The 18258-nt window shown below is 45.7% G+C and overlaps 1 protein-coding gene across 6 annotated transcripts in view; it reads right to left on the bottom strand.

The window, feature by feature from the left end:
• Positions 1 to 18258, bottom strand: part of METAP1D (methionyl aminopeptidase type 1D, mitochondrial) — a 74702-nt gene that overhangs the window by 40741 nt on the left and 15703 nt on the right. For 2 of the 6 annotated variants that reach the window (XM_073305837.2, XM_073305841.2), the window contains exons 1-3: positions 15408 to 15570; positions 12255 to 12507; positions 10891 to 11264 (exon numbers count right to left, since the gene is read on the bottom strand). The exons of 3 other annotated variants lie outside the window; for them this stretch is intronic. In XM_073305837.2, coding sequence (XP_073161938.1) covers positions 10891 to 10945 — 55 coding nt within the window. In that variant the 5' untranslated portion in view covers positions 10946 to 11264; positions 12255 to 12507; positions 15408 to 15570. Of the gene's footprint in view, positions 1 to 10890; positions 11265 to 12254; positions 12508 to 15407; positions 15571 to 18258 lie in introns of those variants that run through there. One more of the 6 variants, XM_073305838.2, reaches the window with a different exon arrangement.

Genomic DNA, 18258 nt, shown 5'->3' with positions numbered 1-18258 from the left:
TGTTTAGAAGAGTGTAATAAATATTTTGTTTGTTGTTGTTGTTTTTAAATAGAACACCCTACCTTCTTGCTTAAAATATACAAAGATCTCCTTAGCATAAAAGTGCCTGTTTATCAAACAGTGATACAGGAAGAAGTTGTTTACATTTTCAGCACAACCAACATACATCATTTATGACAAAAAAAACCCAAGCACTCAATAAGAAATGCTCAATCACTGTCAATCAGACACACTAAAATATACATAAACCAAAGCATGCAGTGTGAACTGTATTAGATTCAAACTGAACACAGAATTACTAATATAACAAACAAAAAACAAATAATTATAAGTGACTCATAGACCTATTTGCACATCTCACAAAACTGTTGAAAAGGTGGATAACCACAGAAACCTTTTGACAGCCTAAATTAAATATTTTAAAATTTATATTCATTTTAAAATGCTGGAAATGACGTCTCTATCTAATTAAATTAATATTTTTTCAAAAGCCTCAACTCACCTTTGTTTCCTAACTAGTGCTCAAAATGACTTTCCAACTCAATTACTAATAATTTGCCATTTAAATTTGATTTTACTCAAATAAAAAAACAATTTAGTATCATTGTGCTATAAAGCACTTCAATATATTTTAGTCCTGCACATTAATATTTCTAACTTCCTTCTTTAATGTTTGAAAGTAAATAATAAAACGATACAAAACAAATACTCTGATTTTAGTGCTTTATTACAAAATTGTGTTTTGACATATAGACTTTTTTAAACTGCACACTTGCAAAAAAAAAAAAAAGACTACACAAATTAACTGTTATAGCTGAAATGCTAATAGCCTTTTCAATTTATAGTTCTTTCTCACTGACAATTACAATTTGCATGGCTTAATATTTAATACTGTGATTAGTACTAATGTCCTATATTATACTTCATAATCTAAATGAGTAAAATATTATTTTGTAGTTCACTGGGTCCTATACTTAAGATGTAATGTTCGGTGTGTATTTCATTATGCAGATGAGCAATGGATGTTGTCTGACATGATTTAAATGGGTCAACAGTATTTTCCTATTCACATTAATCATTTAGACAGCTAGAAGAAAAATGCTTTGAAAACTAAACTAGAAAATCTGTTTTACCACTGATACTTACCACTAGTTGGTTTAACAACAGTACAGATGTGCTGTGTGAGACCAGGACTGTAGAAATCAGACAGAAGTCTGACTCTGCTGTTCTTGCTCAGGAAAAACTGCCATTGAAGTTAATGGGACAAATTCACTCTTGGCATAAGTGCATTCAACTCTGCTGAGTTCAAAGGAGTTGTGCCCATTTGTGTCAGAAGTGAATTTGGCACAAAGGATGTTTTACGCGAATACAGATTGCAGAAAAACTCCCATTGAAGTAAATGGGAGCAGGATCAGGCCATTTATTAGCAATTGTTCCCGAGCGCATGAAGACCACAGGCTCTATTCTCAAACTATGTAACCATAATCTAAGGCCAATTTTGATATATGGCAAATTGCAAGGAAAATTGTAATTTAAAAATAATGTAGTATGCCTGTGCAAAGGGAAGACTTTCCACTAAGTGCTAGGGGAAGTGCATAAGTACAAAACAAGGTGGAAATAGATGGGAACAGGAGGATAAGGTACGAAACACTAGTTTCAGCCATTCAGTGAATGAAGAATTTACAACATTTAAAAAAACTGAAAGAACAAGCCAGTTTCCCCAGCATGCAAACTGCATTACATGACGGAAAGTGCGCACAGAGCCAGAGACAACATATTTGGTCTCATCACTGTGTAACAGCATTATCTGAAAATCCTGCTGTTAAGAGGAGATGATCCTGCTGATATAAAATGGGTTTTTACTGACACTCTGTTGCAGCTGGCTCTTTATTCCACCTGGATATAAAGGAAAGGGGAGACCAAGATCTAGTGTGTGGGCTGAGCAGTCCTTTTTGAGGAACCCTAGAAGCAACCACACATAAGGAGAAAGCTTGGACTGCATTATATATTTTTTTCAAATTCGTTAGGTGAATAAAGCCAAACCCTAGGATGGAGATAAATTTTGAGTCATTGAAACTTGTATGGCCTATGTTTTGAGCAGTCTGGGAGAAGCCACCTACTCACACTAGGGTTATAATTTATACAAGAGTTAAGCTGGTCTTATACATTTTCACTAATAGTAGACACAAATCATTTTTATTCTTGGGGGCTGCAGGGTGAGACTTATGCTGGTTTTCATTTTCTGGTCCATGTTTTCAGAGCACATTTTATGGCCACGAATCTGATGCTGCATGAGTCTAACTAGTGGATCACCCCTTTCTAAAAGGCAATCAAAGTACAGGCGTCTGGGCTGATTTTTTTTTAGATCAATTAGTAATCTTTGCTACCACTGACAAGGTGGCATTGAGTCATCTGTGGACGCCAGGTGGGATACATCAAAGTGTTTTGGTTCTTTCTTATCATCTTGTTGGCAACTGTTCATCTACTCAAAGGGCTCTTGCCTGGAGAGGTATGTGCTGTGACCTTATCCTGTTCAAACATATATGAGGCAACTGGGGGAGCCCGTTTTGTGCTGCAATGCCATCAATATACAGGTGACATACAGCTCTACCTTTCCCCCCCCCGCACAAAATGGGGAAGTAATGCAGTCTCTTTGTTTTCCCAATGCCTAATAGATGATGGGGCTTGAATCAGGGTAAGGGCACATCTACACTACAAACCAGGGCTTTGGAGTGGAGCCCAGAGCTGGAGCACAGAGCAGCTCCGGAGCAGTAGGTTTTTGCCTGGAGCTGGAGCAGAGCCAGAGCACAGCTCCAAAGCCCTGCTACAAACTGAAGTCAACTTCAGTTAAGTGGACATCCAGTGGCCGCCGTAATTAATTCAGTTGTGTGTCCACACCACAATTCTTGTGTCGATGGAGTGTGTCATCAGTTGCATCGATGCAGAGAGCCAGTGCTTAATTTTTGCCTGGGCTGATGAGGGCTGAGCTCCAGCACCTCCAGGCTTGCTGCATCAGTAAGGCCCTTCATTTTCAGTTTTTATTTTATTTAATTTTTCCCAGGAATTCATCACTATTTATTACCGCAACAACAAAAACAGGTGAAAATCAGTGCAAAAAACTATTAATAATTTTTCTAGGTAAATACTGGGGTTTATTTTGGTGGACGGAAAGACAGGGGGAAAAAGTATTCAGTAGATTAATGCTATGAGTTCCATTCATCAATGTGGCTCGCTACAGAACTCAAACCTCTAAGTTTAAGAAAACAATATATCTCTAATCCCCAAATAAAACTTCTCATTTAAATAAACAGTGTACTGTTTTAGTCTTAGACCTATTAGCCTATAAATATTTACATTTAATAATTGGGCAATACCGTTTGCAGCACATACATTCAACTTCATCCTTTTCTCCTGGTTTTTGTTTTTTTTAAACTTTCGAATACTTCGGTGTGTTCTGAAACGTATTCTGATATAGATTTTCCTTTTCTTCCCACTTTAGTGTGTCAAATCTTTAAACCATTATCTGCTAACAGCTTGAAATCACAGTTGCCAACTTTCATGTGGTAAATAAGCACCCTGACTTTCACAATAAGCGAAAAATCAAGCTAATCTCATTTCAAAACAAGGTCAAAACAAGCCAATCCCTAAGAACCCCAACACTCTATGTGACTAGATCCCCCTGGTGTGCAGTCTGAGACTGTGGTGCACCTGCTGTGCCCCCCGACTCTATCCCCCCCTTGCCCCTGTTTGCTGGAACCCAATCAAAAAAAAGAAGCAACAAGCTACAACCAGGGTCTCAAACACGCGGCCCGTGGGGCTATTTTCTGCAGCCTACAAGGTCCCCGCGGCCCTCCCGCTCCCCCAGCGTTTACCTAAAGAGGCTCCGGCCCAGCATGCACCGGGGACAGGGCAGGCTCCCTCCCTGCCTACTCTGCTCCCACACTGCTCCGGAAAGTGGCCAGGACCTGGAGGAAGGGCGGGGGGCACAGGGGTCTGTGTGTTGCCCTGGCCGCGCCTCCAGGTACCTGCCCCGAAGCTCCCATTGACTGGGAACAGGGAATGGGAGCTTCGGGGAAGGGGTTAGAATGGGGGCAGGGAAGTGGTGGGAAGAGGCGGGGCAGGGGCGGGGCCTCATGGAAGGGGTGGAGTGTGGGTGGGGCAGGGGCAGCGGGTGGGGGGTGGTGGTCAGTGGTGCGGCCCTCGGGCCAATGTACTAGTTCTCATGTGGCCTTCGTGGTCATTTGAATTTGAGACCCCTGAGCTACAACAAGCAACAAGCTACAAGCCAAAAACTAACCAACAAGCAACTCCCAAGCCAATTAAGCCAAAAAAAAAAAAAGCCCAATTTCTGCGTTTTTTTCGTGGGTTTGGCATGTATGCTTGAAATGTGTACGTGGTGGGTGTGAGATTCATCAATATGTACAGATGCGCATGCACTTCAGATCTAGAGTGCGTGCCTGTTTGTTTATTGCGTGCATGTTCTAGACTAATACATAGCTTTACTTCAACAGGCACATACACTTAGCCTTGGTCTACACTACGAGTTTAGGTCGAATTTAGCAGCGTTGAATTGATTTAACCCTGCACCCATCCACATGACGAAGCCATTTTTGTTGAGTTACAGGGCTCTTAAAATCGATTTCTGTTCTCCTCCCTGACGAGGGGATTAGCATTGAAATCGATATTGCCAGGTTGAATTTGGCGTAGTGTGGACGCAATTCAACGGTATTGGCCTCTGGGAGCTATCCCAGAGTGTTCCATTGTGACCGCTCTGGACAGTGCTCTCAACTCAGATGCACTAGCCAGGTACACAGGAAAAGAACCAGGAACTTTTGAATTTCATTTCCTGTTTGGCCAGTGTGGCGAGCTCATCAGCAGAGGTGACCATGCAGCCCCAGAATCGCAAAAGAGCTCCAGCATGGACCGAACGGGAGGTACTGGATCTGATCGCTGTATGGGGAGACGAATCCGTGCTATCAGAACTCCGTTCCAAAAGATGAAATGCCAAAATATTTGAAAAAAATCTCCAAGGGCATGATGGACAGAAGCTATAACAGGGACCCAGAGCAGTGCCACATGAAAATTAAGGAGTTCAGGCAAGCCTACCAAAAAACCAAAGAGGCAAACGGCTGCTCTGGGTCAGAGCCCCAGACATGCCGCTTCTGTGATGAGCTGCATGCAATTCTAGAGAGCGCCCCTACTACTACCCCACCCCTGTCCATGGACTCATGCAAGGGTGGAGTCTCACGCAACAGGGATGAGGATTTTGGGGACAAGGAAGATGATGATGAGGATACCACACAACAGGCAAGCGGAAAACCGTTCTCCCCGACAGCCAGGAACTGTTTATCACCCTGGAGCCAATACCCTTCCAAGGCGGGCTCCCAGACCATGAAACCGGAGAAGGCACCTCTGGAGAGTGTACCTTTGTAAATATAATACATGGTTTAAAAGCAAGTGTGATTTAATGATTAATTTGCCCTGAAGACTTGGGATGCATTTGCGGCCAGTACAGCTACTGGAAAAGTCTGTTAACGTGTCTGGGGATGGAGCAGAAATCTTCTGGGGAGATTCAGAGGTGGCCGTTCCTGCTCGGCTGTTTCCCTGTGGCTGAAAAGAAATCATCCCCGCTTTTAGCCACGCGGTGGCGGGGGCCCCGTTCACGCTCAGCTGTTCGCGTTTGGCTGGCAGGGATCTTCCCTGATACTAGTCACGCGGTGAGAGGAGGGGTGAAGCAATTATCCCAGAGAATTCGGGGGGCGGGGCAGTTGGGTTTGTACTGCACGTTAACCCGAAAACCGCAGCCCCTCCTTTTAAATGGCCAACCCAACAGGCTTTGCTTGTTATCGGAAATGAGTGCGCTGCTGTCTGAAACCATTCCCACATGTTATGAAGATTGAAGAAGCTGAAAGACTGTGGATTATCATGGCTGCCTGCAAACCAAATTCTGTTGCCTGGCCCTGCGTGTGTGATTTCTCACACCAAACCGGCAGGCCTTCAATATAAGAGGCAAAATGCAACCTTGTACCAAAAGCACATGTGCTATGTAATGTTAACCGCTTGGTTCACCGTGAGTCTACCCATTGTTCTCTAAAATGTGTCTTTTTAAATACTACTCTCCCTTTTTTTCCCCTCATGCAGCTGCAAATGTTTCAACACTCCCCCTATCATCTCCGTCCCAGAGGCTAGCACAGATAAGAAGGCAAAAAAAAAAACGCACTCGCGATAAAATGTTCTCTGAGCTCATGCAGTCCTCCCGCACTGAAAGAGCTCAACAGAACGCGTGGAGACAAACAATGGCAGAGTCCAGGAAAGCAGAAAATGAACGCGAGGACAGGAGGGACGAGCAAGATGAGAGGTTGTGGGAGCAAGAGGAGAGGTGGTGGCAGCGTGATGAGAGGAGGCAGGATGCAATGCTGAGGCTACTGGGGGATCAAACTGACATGCTCCAGCATCTGGTGGAGCTGCAAGAAAGACAGCAGGAGCACAGACTGCCGCTGCAGCCCGTGTAACCACCCGCCCTCCTCCTCAAGTTCCATAGCCTCCTCACCCAGACACCCAAGAATGCGGGGTGGGGGGCCCCTCTGGGCACCCAACCACTCCACCCCAGAGGACTGCCCAAGCAACAGAAGGCTCGCATTCAATAAGTTTTGAAATGCAGTGTGGCCTTGTCCTTCCCTCTTCCCCTCATCCACCACCCCACCCAGTGCTTCCCTCCTCCCCCACGCCTCCTGGCCTACCTTGGCAGTTATCCCCCTATTTGTGTGATGAATTAATAAAAAATGCACGATTTTGAAACAACAATGACTTTATTGCTTCTGCAAGTGGTGATCAAAGTGGGGAGGGCAGTTGGCTTACAGGGAAGTAGAGTGAACCAAGGGGGCGTGTTTTCATCACGGAGAAACAAACAGAACTGTCACACCGTAGCCTGGCCAGTCATGAAACTGGTTTTCAAAGCTTTTCTGATCCGCAGCACGCCCTGCTGTGCTCTTCTAATCGCCCTGGTGTCTGGCTGCGCGTAATCAGCGGCCAGGCGATTTGCCTCAACCTCCCACCCCACCATAAACGTCTCCCCCTTACTCTCACAGATATTGTGGAGCATACAGCAAGCAGCAATAACAATGGGAATATTGGTTTCGCTGAGGTCTAACCGAGTCAGTAAACTGCACCAGCGAGCTTTTAAACGTCCAAATGTACATTCTATCACCATTCTGCACTTGCTCAGCCTATAGTTGAACAGATCCTTACTACTGTCCAGGATGCCTGTGTATGGCTTCATGAGCCATGGCATTATGGTGTAGGCTGGGTCTCCAAGGATAACTATAGGCATTTCAACATCCCCAACATTATTTTCTGGTCTGGGAAGTAAGTTCCTTCCTGCAGCTGTTCAAACAGACCATAGCTCTTGAAGATGTGAGCATCATGTACCTTTCCCGGCCATCCCATGTTGATGTCGGTGAAACATCCCTTGTGATCCACCAGTGCTTGCAGCACCATTGAAAAGTACCCCTTGCGGTTTATGTACCGGCTGCCAAGGTGGTCCCGTCCCAAGATAGGGATATGCATTCCGTCTATCGCCCCACCAGTTAGGGAACCCCATTGCAGCAAAGCCATCTAGTATGACCTGCACATTTCCCAGAGTCATTACCCTTGATATCAGCAGCTCAGTGATTGCATTGGCTACTTGGATCACAGCAGCCCCCACTGTAGATTTGCCCACTCCAAATTGATTCCCGACTGACCGGTAGCAGTCTGGTGTTGCAAGCTTCCAGAAGACTATCGCCACTCACTTGTGAACTGTGTGGACTGATCTCATCTTGGTATTCTTGTGCTTCAGGGCAAGGGAAAGCAAGTCACAAAGTTCCATGAAAGTGCCCTTACGCATGCGAAAGTTTCTCAGCCACCGGGAATCATCACTGACCTGCAACAGTATGTGGTCCCACCAGTCTGTGCTTGTTTCCCGGGCCCAGAATTGGTGTTCCATTACATGAGCCTGCCCCATTGCCACCAGGATGTCCAAATTGCAAGGGCCCATACTTTGAGAGAAGTCTGTGTTCATGTCCTCATCACCACGCAGCCGTCGCCTCCTTGCTTGTTTTTGCAGGTTCTGGTTCTGCACATACTGCAGGATAATGAGAGAGGTGTTTACAATGCTCATAACTGCCGCGGTGATCTGAGCGGGCTCCATGCTTGCCGTGGTATGGAGTCTGCAGGAGAGCAGAGTTGCAGCAGAAGCAGTGGCTGACGATGGATGCCACGAGAATAGATATTTATAGAGAACGACGAGAGAACCTGCAAGGTGGATTCATGAGAGCAGGAGAGCAGAGTTGCAGTGGATGACAACGGTTAGCACCTCACACATTTCCCGAGGAAGAACACATGTACCCGGAAGCCCATGACAGACAACATGGAGACATTTGCTAGTGAGACAAAAGCAGCAGAGTAGAGCTGCAGCAGAAGCAGTGGATGATGACGGTTAGCAGTCCGACTGCACCATCTGCTGAAAACAGTATGGCGTCTGCACGGAAAAAAAGGCATGAAACGATTGTCTGCCGTTACTTTCACGGAGGGAGGGGTGACTGACAACATGTACCCAAAACCACCCGCGACAATGTTTTTTCCCCCATCAGGCATTGGGAGCTTAACCCAGAATTCCAATGGGCAACAAGACTGCAGGAACTGTGGGATAGCTACCCACAGTGCAGTGCTCCATAAGTTGATGCTAGCCACGGTAGTGAGGATGCACTCCACTGACTTAATGCACTAAGTGGGGACATACGCAATCAACTGTATAAAATCGATTTCTAAAAATCAACTTCAATAATATCGACCTAATTTTGTAGTGTAGACTAATGTATTATCATAATACATATATCTCATGCAATGTATTGTATTTTCCTAATAACAGAAGTTATTTTTATATATTTGAATGATACAAAAGTCGGGTGAAAATCAGAAAAAAGCTGAACAACACTTTTTGTAAAACCTGTGAATGTTTTGGTAAAAATGGGTTTAAACTGAAAATGAAGGGGCTTTTGCATCAGTTATGAATGTAAAAAATCTGCTTGAGCCTCAGCACCTCTTTCATTACAAATTAGGCACTGCAGAGAGCAGCGCACTGTGGATAGCTCTTGCATGGCACAGCTTGCCACAAGGGTTTGGGGAAGGGCTTGGGAATGCCTCTTGGTACTAAAACATTCTCACAACTGCAACCCATAATATTTCATGCCTTTTTTCAACAGCCTGGCATAGCCACGCGTACACCATATCCCGAGAAGCGTGGACCCCGCTCAGCTGTGCACTCTAGTTCTGAGCATTACAAATACCACATGCTTTATCCTGCAGTATTCCCAGAGCTGGGAGAGGAGCAGCCACGCAGAATATGGCAATGTCCTTCAAGCAGCCCTGCTGGAAGCCACAGAACAAAACAATTCCTGGTTGCTGCTGGCAATCCCATAGCAGCCAAACATGGTTGAGCACCATTTTGGTCCCAAGAAACAAGCACTGACTGGTGGAATTGCATCATTATGCAGCTATGCAATTTTGATCAGTGGTTGCAGAACTTTCATATGCACAAGGCCACTTTCCAGGAACCGTGCGCGGAGCTCTCCCCAGCCCTGCAGCACAGTGACACTAAAATGAGATCTGCTCCGACAATGGAGAAGCGAGTGGCGATTGCTGTGTGGAAGTTTGCAATGCCAGACTGCTACCAGTCAGTGAGGAATCAATTTGGAGTTGGTAAATCCACTGTGGGGGCTATGATCCAAGTATGCAGAGCCATTAATTGCCTTTTGTTAAGGGTAGTGACTCTTGGCAACGTGCAGGACATACTGGATGGTTTTGCTGCAATGGGGTTCCCTAACTGCGGTGGGACAACATATGGCATGCATATGCCTATCTTGGCACCAGACCACCATGCCAAAGAGTACGTAAACAGCAAGGGATACTTTTCATCGGTGCTGCAAGTGCTGGTGGATCATATGGGGCGTTTTATTGACATCAACGTGGGATGGACAGGGAAGGTGCATGATGCCTGCATCTTTAAGACCACAGGTCTGTTTAAAAAGCTGCAAGCGGGGACTTTCTTTCTGGAATGCAAAATAACCACTGGTCACGTTGAAATCCCAACAGTGATCCTGGGAGACCCAGCCTATCTCTTGTTCCCATGACTCATGAAGCCATATACCAGCAGCCGGAACAGCAACAATAGGCTGAGCAAGTGCAGAATTGAATGTGCCTTTGACCAGGAAAGATCCTGTTAAAGGGTTGCTGGCGCCGTTTACTTACTAGGTTAGACCTCAGTGAAAGCAATATCCCCATGGTTATAGCTGCCTGCTCCATAATATCTGTGAGGCCACAGGTGAGAAGTTTCCACAGCGGTGGGGTGTGGCGGCGGATAGGCTGTCTAATTTTGAGTAGCCAGATACCAGCGGAATAAGAGTGCTCAGCATGGAGCACTGCAACTCAGAGAGGCTTTAAAAACCCGATTTAGTAATGACCAAGTACTGTGCACTGCTTCTTGAGTTGTGTCTTCCCATACTGTGAACCTTGCGGTGCCTACTGGGTTTCTGTCTCCAGCAAATCCCTTCTGTTGCCTCAGTTTCCCTGTACCTTCCCTTTCTCCCCTCCCTCTATTGTGTGAAGTAATAAAGATTATTTCATTCTCAGGACCTGCACTTTTATTGCACAAACATATTGAAACTGAAAGATCAGAAAGATAATTTAATCTTGGACAGACAGTGGAATAAAAGTGGGAGGGGAAAAACACATCAATATTGTCTTTAAAAGCACAGTGGCCTTGCCTGTCAAACATCATCATATGTGCGGCTTTTACTCTTAGGACCCTCCCCCAATGTTGAGTAGAAGGGATATAGCATTTTCCCTCCTCACCTCTTGGAGGATTTGCGAGAGGGGGAGGGGGAATACAGAGCTGCAGGAATGCCATTCTGCAGGGGCTGCAAAGAGAGTCTACCCTCAGGTGTTTCTCCTGAAGGTCTACTAGAAACCTCAACAGAATCCTTGCAGAATCCACAGCATTTTCTGCTGCACGCCATGCTCACTCTCCTGGACTGGTCTCCTGCTCGCCATGTCCATGTCCAGTTTTTCAGAGAGAGAAATCCTCTTCGCTCTCTGCTCAGTGTCTGCTGTCCCAAAGGCGTTCACAATCTCATTGAACATGTCGTCAAATGTTCTCTTTTGCCTTCTTCTAATCTGGGACAACCCCTCCACCAGTGTGGAGGAAGAGCTGAAGACCACACTTTCAGCTGTAAGACATGGAAAGCACAAAGCAATCATTGTCAGTGCAGACCCAGGGTCTAGTGCACAGCTGTTATATAAAAATCACTCCCCTTATTCTACTGAAGTACAAGGCAGAACATTTTCATTTACACAAGGTATTCATTGAACCAGCTTGCTGTCCCAGTCATGGTGAGTATAGCCCAGGGACATGGGCGCCGGACCACCTACAGCATTGGGTAGGCAACCCATGGTGGGAGCACAAGTGGGCAGGGAGCCAATGCCACTTGTCCTTTGTAACATGAATGTTGTGTGGAGAACGGAGACCACTGCTGACCCTCCCAAACCACAAGCCTTAGCAGAGGCAGCACTGGGGGTGGGCTCGCGATGGCGAGAGTGCACAAGAAAATTTCCCTTCCCTCAAACCCCCGCAGCGCCACTGCTGCTAGCAATGGCCTGAGGCTTGCAGGTGCTAAGCTCAATGCCAACCTCTGCCACTCAAACTACTGGCATGTCTGGGAAAAGTGGAAAAGCACAATGGGGACGCGATCACATGTACTACTGTTTGCAGTCTGAACAATTGAAATGAAAACTTCCATCCTCTCCCTAGGTGAGCCTAGCTGATAACACTCTCCTGAGGGTAACAGAGACGGCAGGAGAACAGATGCGGCAAGCATCCAGGTACAGACAGGGTCCTTATGCTGCTATGCTGTGTACTGCAGTGATGCCAGCAGAGTTAATACTGGAGTGACGTGGGAAAGAGCCCTACCATGGTGGAAGAAATTAGGCAGCCCTCCCCAGAAACCTTCTGCAATGGATTGCAGAGTACCTCCAGGAAACTTTCTTGGAGATTTCTGTGGAGGATTCCCAAGCCACCCCTTTGGACATCAACAGTCCTCCGCCTAGCTGGTTTGGCCACTGGAAAGCAGATAGCCAGTCTACCTCACCTATTTTTTAAAAAAATTAAACAGACTATAAGAATGTGAATTGGAAAATATGAATTGGAATTGCATACTCACCAAAGGTCCCTTCCCTGACATCACGCTTGGCCACGATGCTGTTCTGCAAGTAGCTGGACTGCTCTGGGGTTTTAAAGAGCTCCTGGCTCTCTGGGAGAATGGATCCCCCCCTCACCTGTTTCCCATTCACCTCCTCAGTGTTGCCTGCAGTGGCCCAGGACTCCGACTCCTCAGAGGTAGCCACGCTGCTCTTGGGGCTCATAATGGGTTCATCGCTGAGGATCACATGTAGCTCACTGTAGAAGTGGCATGTCTGCGGTATATAACCAGAACGACTGTTCACCTCCCTTGTCTTCTGGTATGCCTGCTGAAGGGCTTTGATTTTCACGTGGCACTCCTGCGTGTCCCTGGTGTTGCCCTTGTCCCCCATGTCCCACGTGACCCTTTTGTAGATGTGTACATTTCTACAGCTGGACTGGAGCTGTGCCCTGCACTGACTCTTCTCCCCACAGACAATAAGATCCACCACCTCCTGTGTACTACAGGTTAGAGCGCGATTGGGACACTGAGTCACCCTGATCAGCTGGGCTGGTGAGCTCTCCTCACTGATCAAACAGGAAATGGGAATTCAAAAGTTCCCAGTCCTTTAACAAGGGAGAAGCTGTTTCCTGTGTACCTGGCTGCTGTGCAGTGGAGTTGAAATCGTTCACCAGAGCGGTCACAACAGAGCATTGTGGGACACCTCCTGGAGGCCAGTAAAGTTGACGTAAGTAATGCTGTGTCTACCCTGCCTCCGCATCAACCTTACAACATTGATTTAAGTGCTACGCCTCTGACGGGGGTGGAGTAATTAAGCCAACATGGCAGGCAAGTTATGTCAGTTGAATGGACCTGGCAGTGTAGACACAGATATGATTAGGTCAATATAAGGCAGCTTACATCAACCAAACTGTGTAGTGTGGACCAGGCCTGAGTTAGTTAAGCTTTAACCCAGATGTGATGAATGTGTTTTTGAGAAGCATGGGGAATCAAATGGAAAAAGCTTGACAGGGATGGCATCTTTCCTGTTAATGCAGATGCTTTATATGTTTGGTTAGCAATCTGTGGGTGTTTATGAATCCCCTATTGCTGCTGGAGTCCCAGGTAGCATGGTAGCAGTTTGGTGCTTATTTAAACATAATGGATCTCAACATAACCATTAATGCCTGTGTGACATTACTGCAATAAGTTCTACTTCTACACGTGAAGACCATTTGGAGGCTTTGATTATTGCTGAGTGTGGCTCTGCTTGCTGAATGTTGCTTGTGATAAGAAACGCAACATCTCTTCTCCAGAAGCTGCACTGGCTTTCTATATACTTCTAGGTGTAATACAAGGTGTTTGGCTTGCAGCTATAAAAGCTTGTATGGTTTGGACCATGGCTACTAGTGAACTACTGCAGTGCTTTCATTAACCATCTCTAGTTTTCCAGTTCATTGAACTGCATGTGGTGGTGTATTATCCAGCTTCCTTTCTTGGACTGTACCATCCTAGAGATGCTAAAGGTCACTCTACACCAGCTATCGCCAGTTCTCTGATAACTCCACTTCACATGCACCATTGTTGCCCCAGTGCAGGTGTTTTGCCATTGTCTTTCCACAACCACCAGGAGTGTACCATAAGCAAACCATTTTATTATGATAAACAATAGAAATGAGAGGAGCTTGATAAGTGTGGAATATATCCATGCTCAAATTAATGAGGCATTACTACAATGAAGAGAGTCCAGGATCCAGAAAGATATGCAGGTACAGCGTGAAACCTCCATCAGCACTGACTTGGTAGTTTATTTTTAGGGTAAATAATATGCCAAAACAGTAGCCATCCAAAAAGCAGCCCTGGGTTTAGTCATGACCATCTACTTCTTGGAGTTCTTCCTGTTGTTTGTAGCATTAAAAAAAAAAAAAAAAAAAAGAGGATCCACAATAGGCCCCAGGTGTGCCAACCTAACTGAAGTGAATGTGATCAGCTGCCACTCCAGGAGTTACCCTTGCACGTAGGCCAACCAAAGTTAATGTGTCTACTATAAACACGAAAATTTATGGCTGATGCATAATATTAATTCATTTGCAATGTGTGTTCCTGGGCTTAACAGCAGCACTGCCAGTATTTTTCAGGTGAACAAGATTCAAGCCTTGATGCCAGGAGTCAACAGAGGGCCTTCCATGGTACCATGGCTCATCTACAGCCATGGACAGTGAAAGACAGCTGACTAATCAAAATATCTTTTGTTCTAGAAACTTGAGTCACTGTGTGAGACTCAAATTTTGTATTGTTGAAACCAAGTTATAAGCTGCCTATCACTCTCTCTTTAACCTAGGAAGACAAAAGAATCCTTCTCTTTGACTTTGGGAGCAATCCTGACCTGAAAACTGGTCAATAACGCTGCTGGGAGCATATGGTAAGAATTTTACTTTGAACCAAGCCTAGTTTGTTTAGTTGAGTACTAAAAAGCATTTTATCTTTATTCTTCCTGTAACCACTTCTGACTTTAATGCCTCTTGTACTCACATAAAATCTCTCTCTTTGTAGTTAAATAAACTTTTTTGTTCTTTAATCACCATTAATTCAGTTTTGTGAGCTGTGTGGATAATTCCATGTAAGGTGGTGTAGTGGTTCAGCGGCAGGGTTCCTCCCCCTCCGGGACCATGGAAGGCCACTCCACCTCACTACGTCTCTGGGCGTTGCCTGTCATGGGGATTTAGTGGCGTGGCAAGAGTCTATAGCTCGGACCTGTGGTCAGGGTCAAGCAACAAAGGCAGTTAAGTAACCCAGGCCCTCAGTCAGCGCAGGGCAATGAGTCTATAGCTCCGGCCTGTGTTCAGGGCCGAGCAGCAAACACAGTTAAGGCGCCCAGGCCCTTAGTCAGGGTGGGCAACAAAGACCTATGTCTTGGGCCTGTATTCAGAGCCAAGCAGCACCGGGTTCGGGCATCCTAGCTCCAGTAGATGGCTGACAAGCACTGGCTTTTTAGCCTAGAGAGAGGAAGACTGCCACCCCAGGGTTGGGATGGCGGGGGCGCACAGGCCCACTCACTCCACTGAGCCAGTGGGATCTGCCACTGAGTCAGAGGGGATCCTGACCACAACACACTGACCTCAATTCAGGCAGTGCTGCAGCCAGACTAGGGTCTGCTGCCCCTGGGCCACTTCCTAACTCACCCTTGGATTGTACCTGGGTCTGTAGAGGGTAGTCCAGATCATCAGGGTAGAAGGCCTTTGGTAGTCCTGGCAACTCCTCTGTGGTCGGGTCGGTGTATGGCTTCAGCGGCTCTGGCCAGTCCTCAGCTCCCCAGGGGTCTGCAGCAGTCTCCCAGCTCGGAAGCAAGCAGGAAGCATCTGCCTCCTCTGGCAGCTGCAGCCCAACTGAGCTCCCAGACCCGCCTTTTCTACTTCCTCTCCTGCCCACTGACTTCGGGGGGAGGGAGGGGGGTGAGTCCGGCTTGGCTCCACCCACCAGGGCTCAGTGAGGGGTTCCTCCCCCTCCGGGTCTGTGGGAGGCCACTCTGCCTCACTACAGCTGGCAAGTTGTATATTGCTCCCTTATAGGGACAACGGACCTTTGTTACCTGAACTGTCAGGAGAGGGCTGGACAGCGCAGTACAGAATACACATTTTTTGGGGGGTGGAATCCGGGATTGGGGATGAGCTGGGGTCACCCTGAATATAATAACCAAGGCTGCTGGAAGCCAGAGTCTGGCTGGTGTTTGCTGACGGGATGCTGGAGTCAGAATTGCAAAACCAGGACTGTGGCTATACACAGACACTCCAGGAGTGACCTGCTTGCTGTTTGTGAGGCGCTCTTGTTGGGAGCCACAAAGTCAAAGCATTGTAAGGCATCCAAGGCTGCAAGGCAGAGGTGCCACAGCCCCTCACTCATCTGGATTGCACCCTGGAATGTCAGATCTTCCCACATTGTTAAGATCATATGCCAGTCCAATATATAAAATATTACACACCTTTTTGTTTCAGAAGCGAGGGTTGTGTTATTAAACATTATCAGATGAGCTATAGTTGGCCAGATCTTTTTAGGGAATGGGCTGCATTTATAAGACACAGGGACTGATTATAACTTTTATGGCTATCTGTGGATAGTGAAAAGTTTTTGATTACCCACCAGGAATTGGTGGGAATCACAGCTGTGTTTTGCTGACAGTGTGGAGGGAGACGCATTGTCCTAGCCCCATCTCCAAACTTGAATATTGTTTTTGGAATGGGAGACCTTGTGGTACGTACAGAGGTGGGAAATTGAACACGGGAGCAGGCACAAGTACAAGGCTTGTCCTCGCAAAGAACCTAATACCCCTAGAGGAAGGCTTGACACAAGGGCTGTAGCAGAGGACCACAACTCATGCTACTTGGTCAGTAGCTTACAGTAATTGGTTCTTTACTTTGCAGTGATCTTAACTGTGACAGCAAGACTGAGAAGTGTTTGGAAAACTTTCTTTAGGCTTTTATAAAGTTGTCCTTTTGTACAGGCTTTAATAAAGTTATGCCCTCAGACCTTGAAACCCAAACATCTGTCAGTTTTTAATGGTGATATTAGATGCAACAGCAATATTACTGAAGTCATTTATTTAAATTGAAAAAGTCAGTTCAATAAAGTCATTATTCAGTACATTAAACAAAACCAATGCAATTATCTGAGTAGGATTCATCATGTCCTTGCACTTACTTAAAGAGCATAAAACAAACTGAATGGAGAGTTACAAAAAATAGCCTAGAGAGTGCTAGTATTCCTGTTTTTTTCCACTGCATGCATCCGATGAAGTGAGCTGTAGCTCACGAAAGCTTATGCTCAAATAAATTTGTTAGCCTCTAAGGTGCCACAAGTACTCCTTTTCTTTTTGCTAGTATTCTTGGTCTCTCAACTTTCCACAAATGAAATGAAACAATGAAACTTCACTGAGTAACAGTTAAGATTGGTAAATGTTACTCCAAAGATGGTTACTCCTGTACATAGTTCATTTAAAACACATTAAAAACTGAAAATAACTAAGTTTAAACAAACAATTTTGATACTGCTTAATATACTATATAGTAACACAGCCACAGACTGGAATTTTTTGTTTGTGCAAAAATCCAAAGAACCTTAACTCGGCTCAGTAGAGATACTTACTGCCTTCTATTCCACCTACCTCCAGTCCTGAAAGAACTTACACAAGTGCACAACTTTGCTCACAAGTAGTAATAGAGAAGTCAGTGGTACTTCTCACATGAGTAATTGTAAACTTGTCTTTACAAGATTGGAGCATTTGTTTTGTTGGGGTTTTTTTTAATACTTACGTCCTGATCCTGAAAACCCATACTTACAAAAATAAGCATTTGCAAGATGAGGCCCCTAAGCTGAGGAGTTTACAATTTAAATTGGACAGACCATACAGTGCAAATACATAAAGGTGATCAAGGACCAGAAGGTCCAGTCTCAAAGTGGTGCACTGTTGCTTTTGGTTTGAGTTTTCTGTGTTGTTTTCTTCCTGAGTGGATCACTGTCGGCAGGATATCCAAAAGAACTGTGTCTCAAGGATGGATCCTTACAAACTGAATGTGGTCAGAAGTGAGCTGTAGCTCACGAAAGCTTATGCTCAAATAAATTGGTTAGTCTCTAAGGTGCCACAAGTAATCCTTCTCTTTTTGCGAATACAGACTAACATGGCTGTTACTGTGAAACCTAGAAAAGGAAGACAGTTCCAAGGACAGGATGCATCATGGAAGAAGACAAAAAACCAAGAGTAGAAGAAAGATAAAAAGGAGTCGTGGGTAGAGCAAACAGCATGAGGTGTTGGGAGTGAGATAATGCGGAAAGTGAGAAGAAGACAGTAATCAGTCATGCTACACCTCCTGGACCCAGATCTATACAGGGGAGACTTCCCACACACACTCTAAGGGCATTAGGATCCAGGTGGTGCTTCTCCCCCACACAACAGCCTTGGGGAAAAGGTGCAGAGAGGAGCCAGCCAGACTCCAGCCAGTAGCAACAAGCAGCCAAAGCAGGGACCTTTTTCCACATTAGGACATTCCAGTCA

The sequence above is a fragment of the Lepidochelys kempii genome, chromosome 11 (genome assembly GCF_965140285.1).
Source record: "Lepidochelys kempii isolate rLepKem1 chromosome 11, rLepKem1.hap1, whole genome shotgun sequence".
Lineage (NCBI taxonomy): Eukaryota > Metazoa > Chordata > Testudines > Cheloniidae > Lepidochelys > Lepidochelys kempii.
The sequence above is the reverse complement of the archived record's forward strand: the minus strand, read 5'-3'. Positions and strand labels throughout refer to the sequence as shown.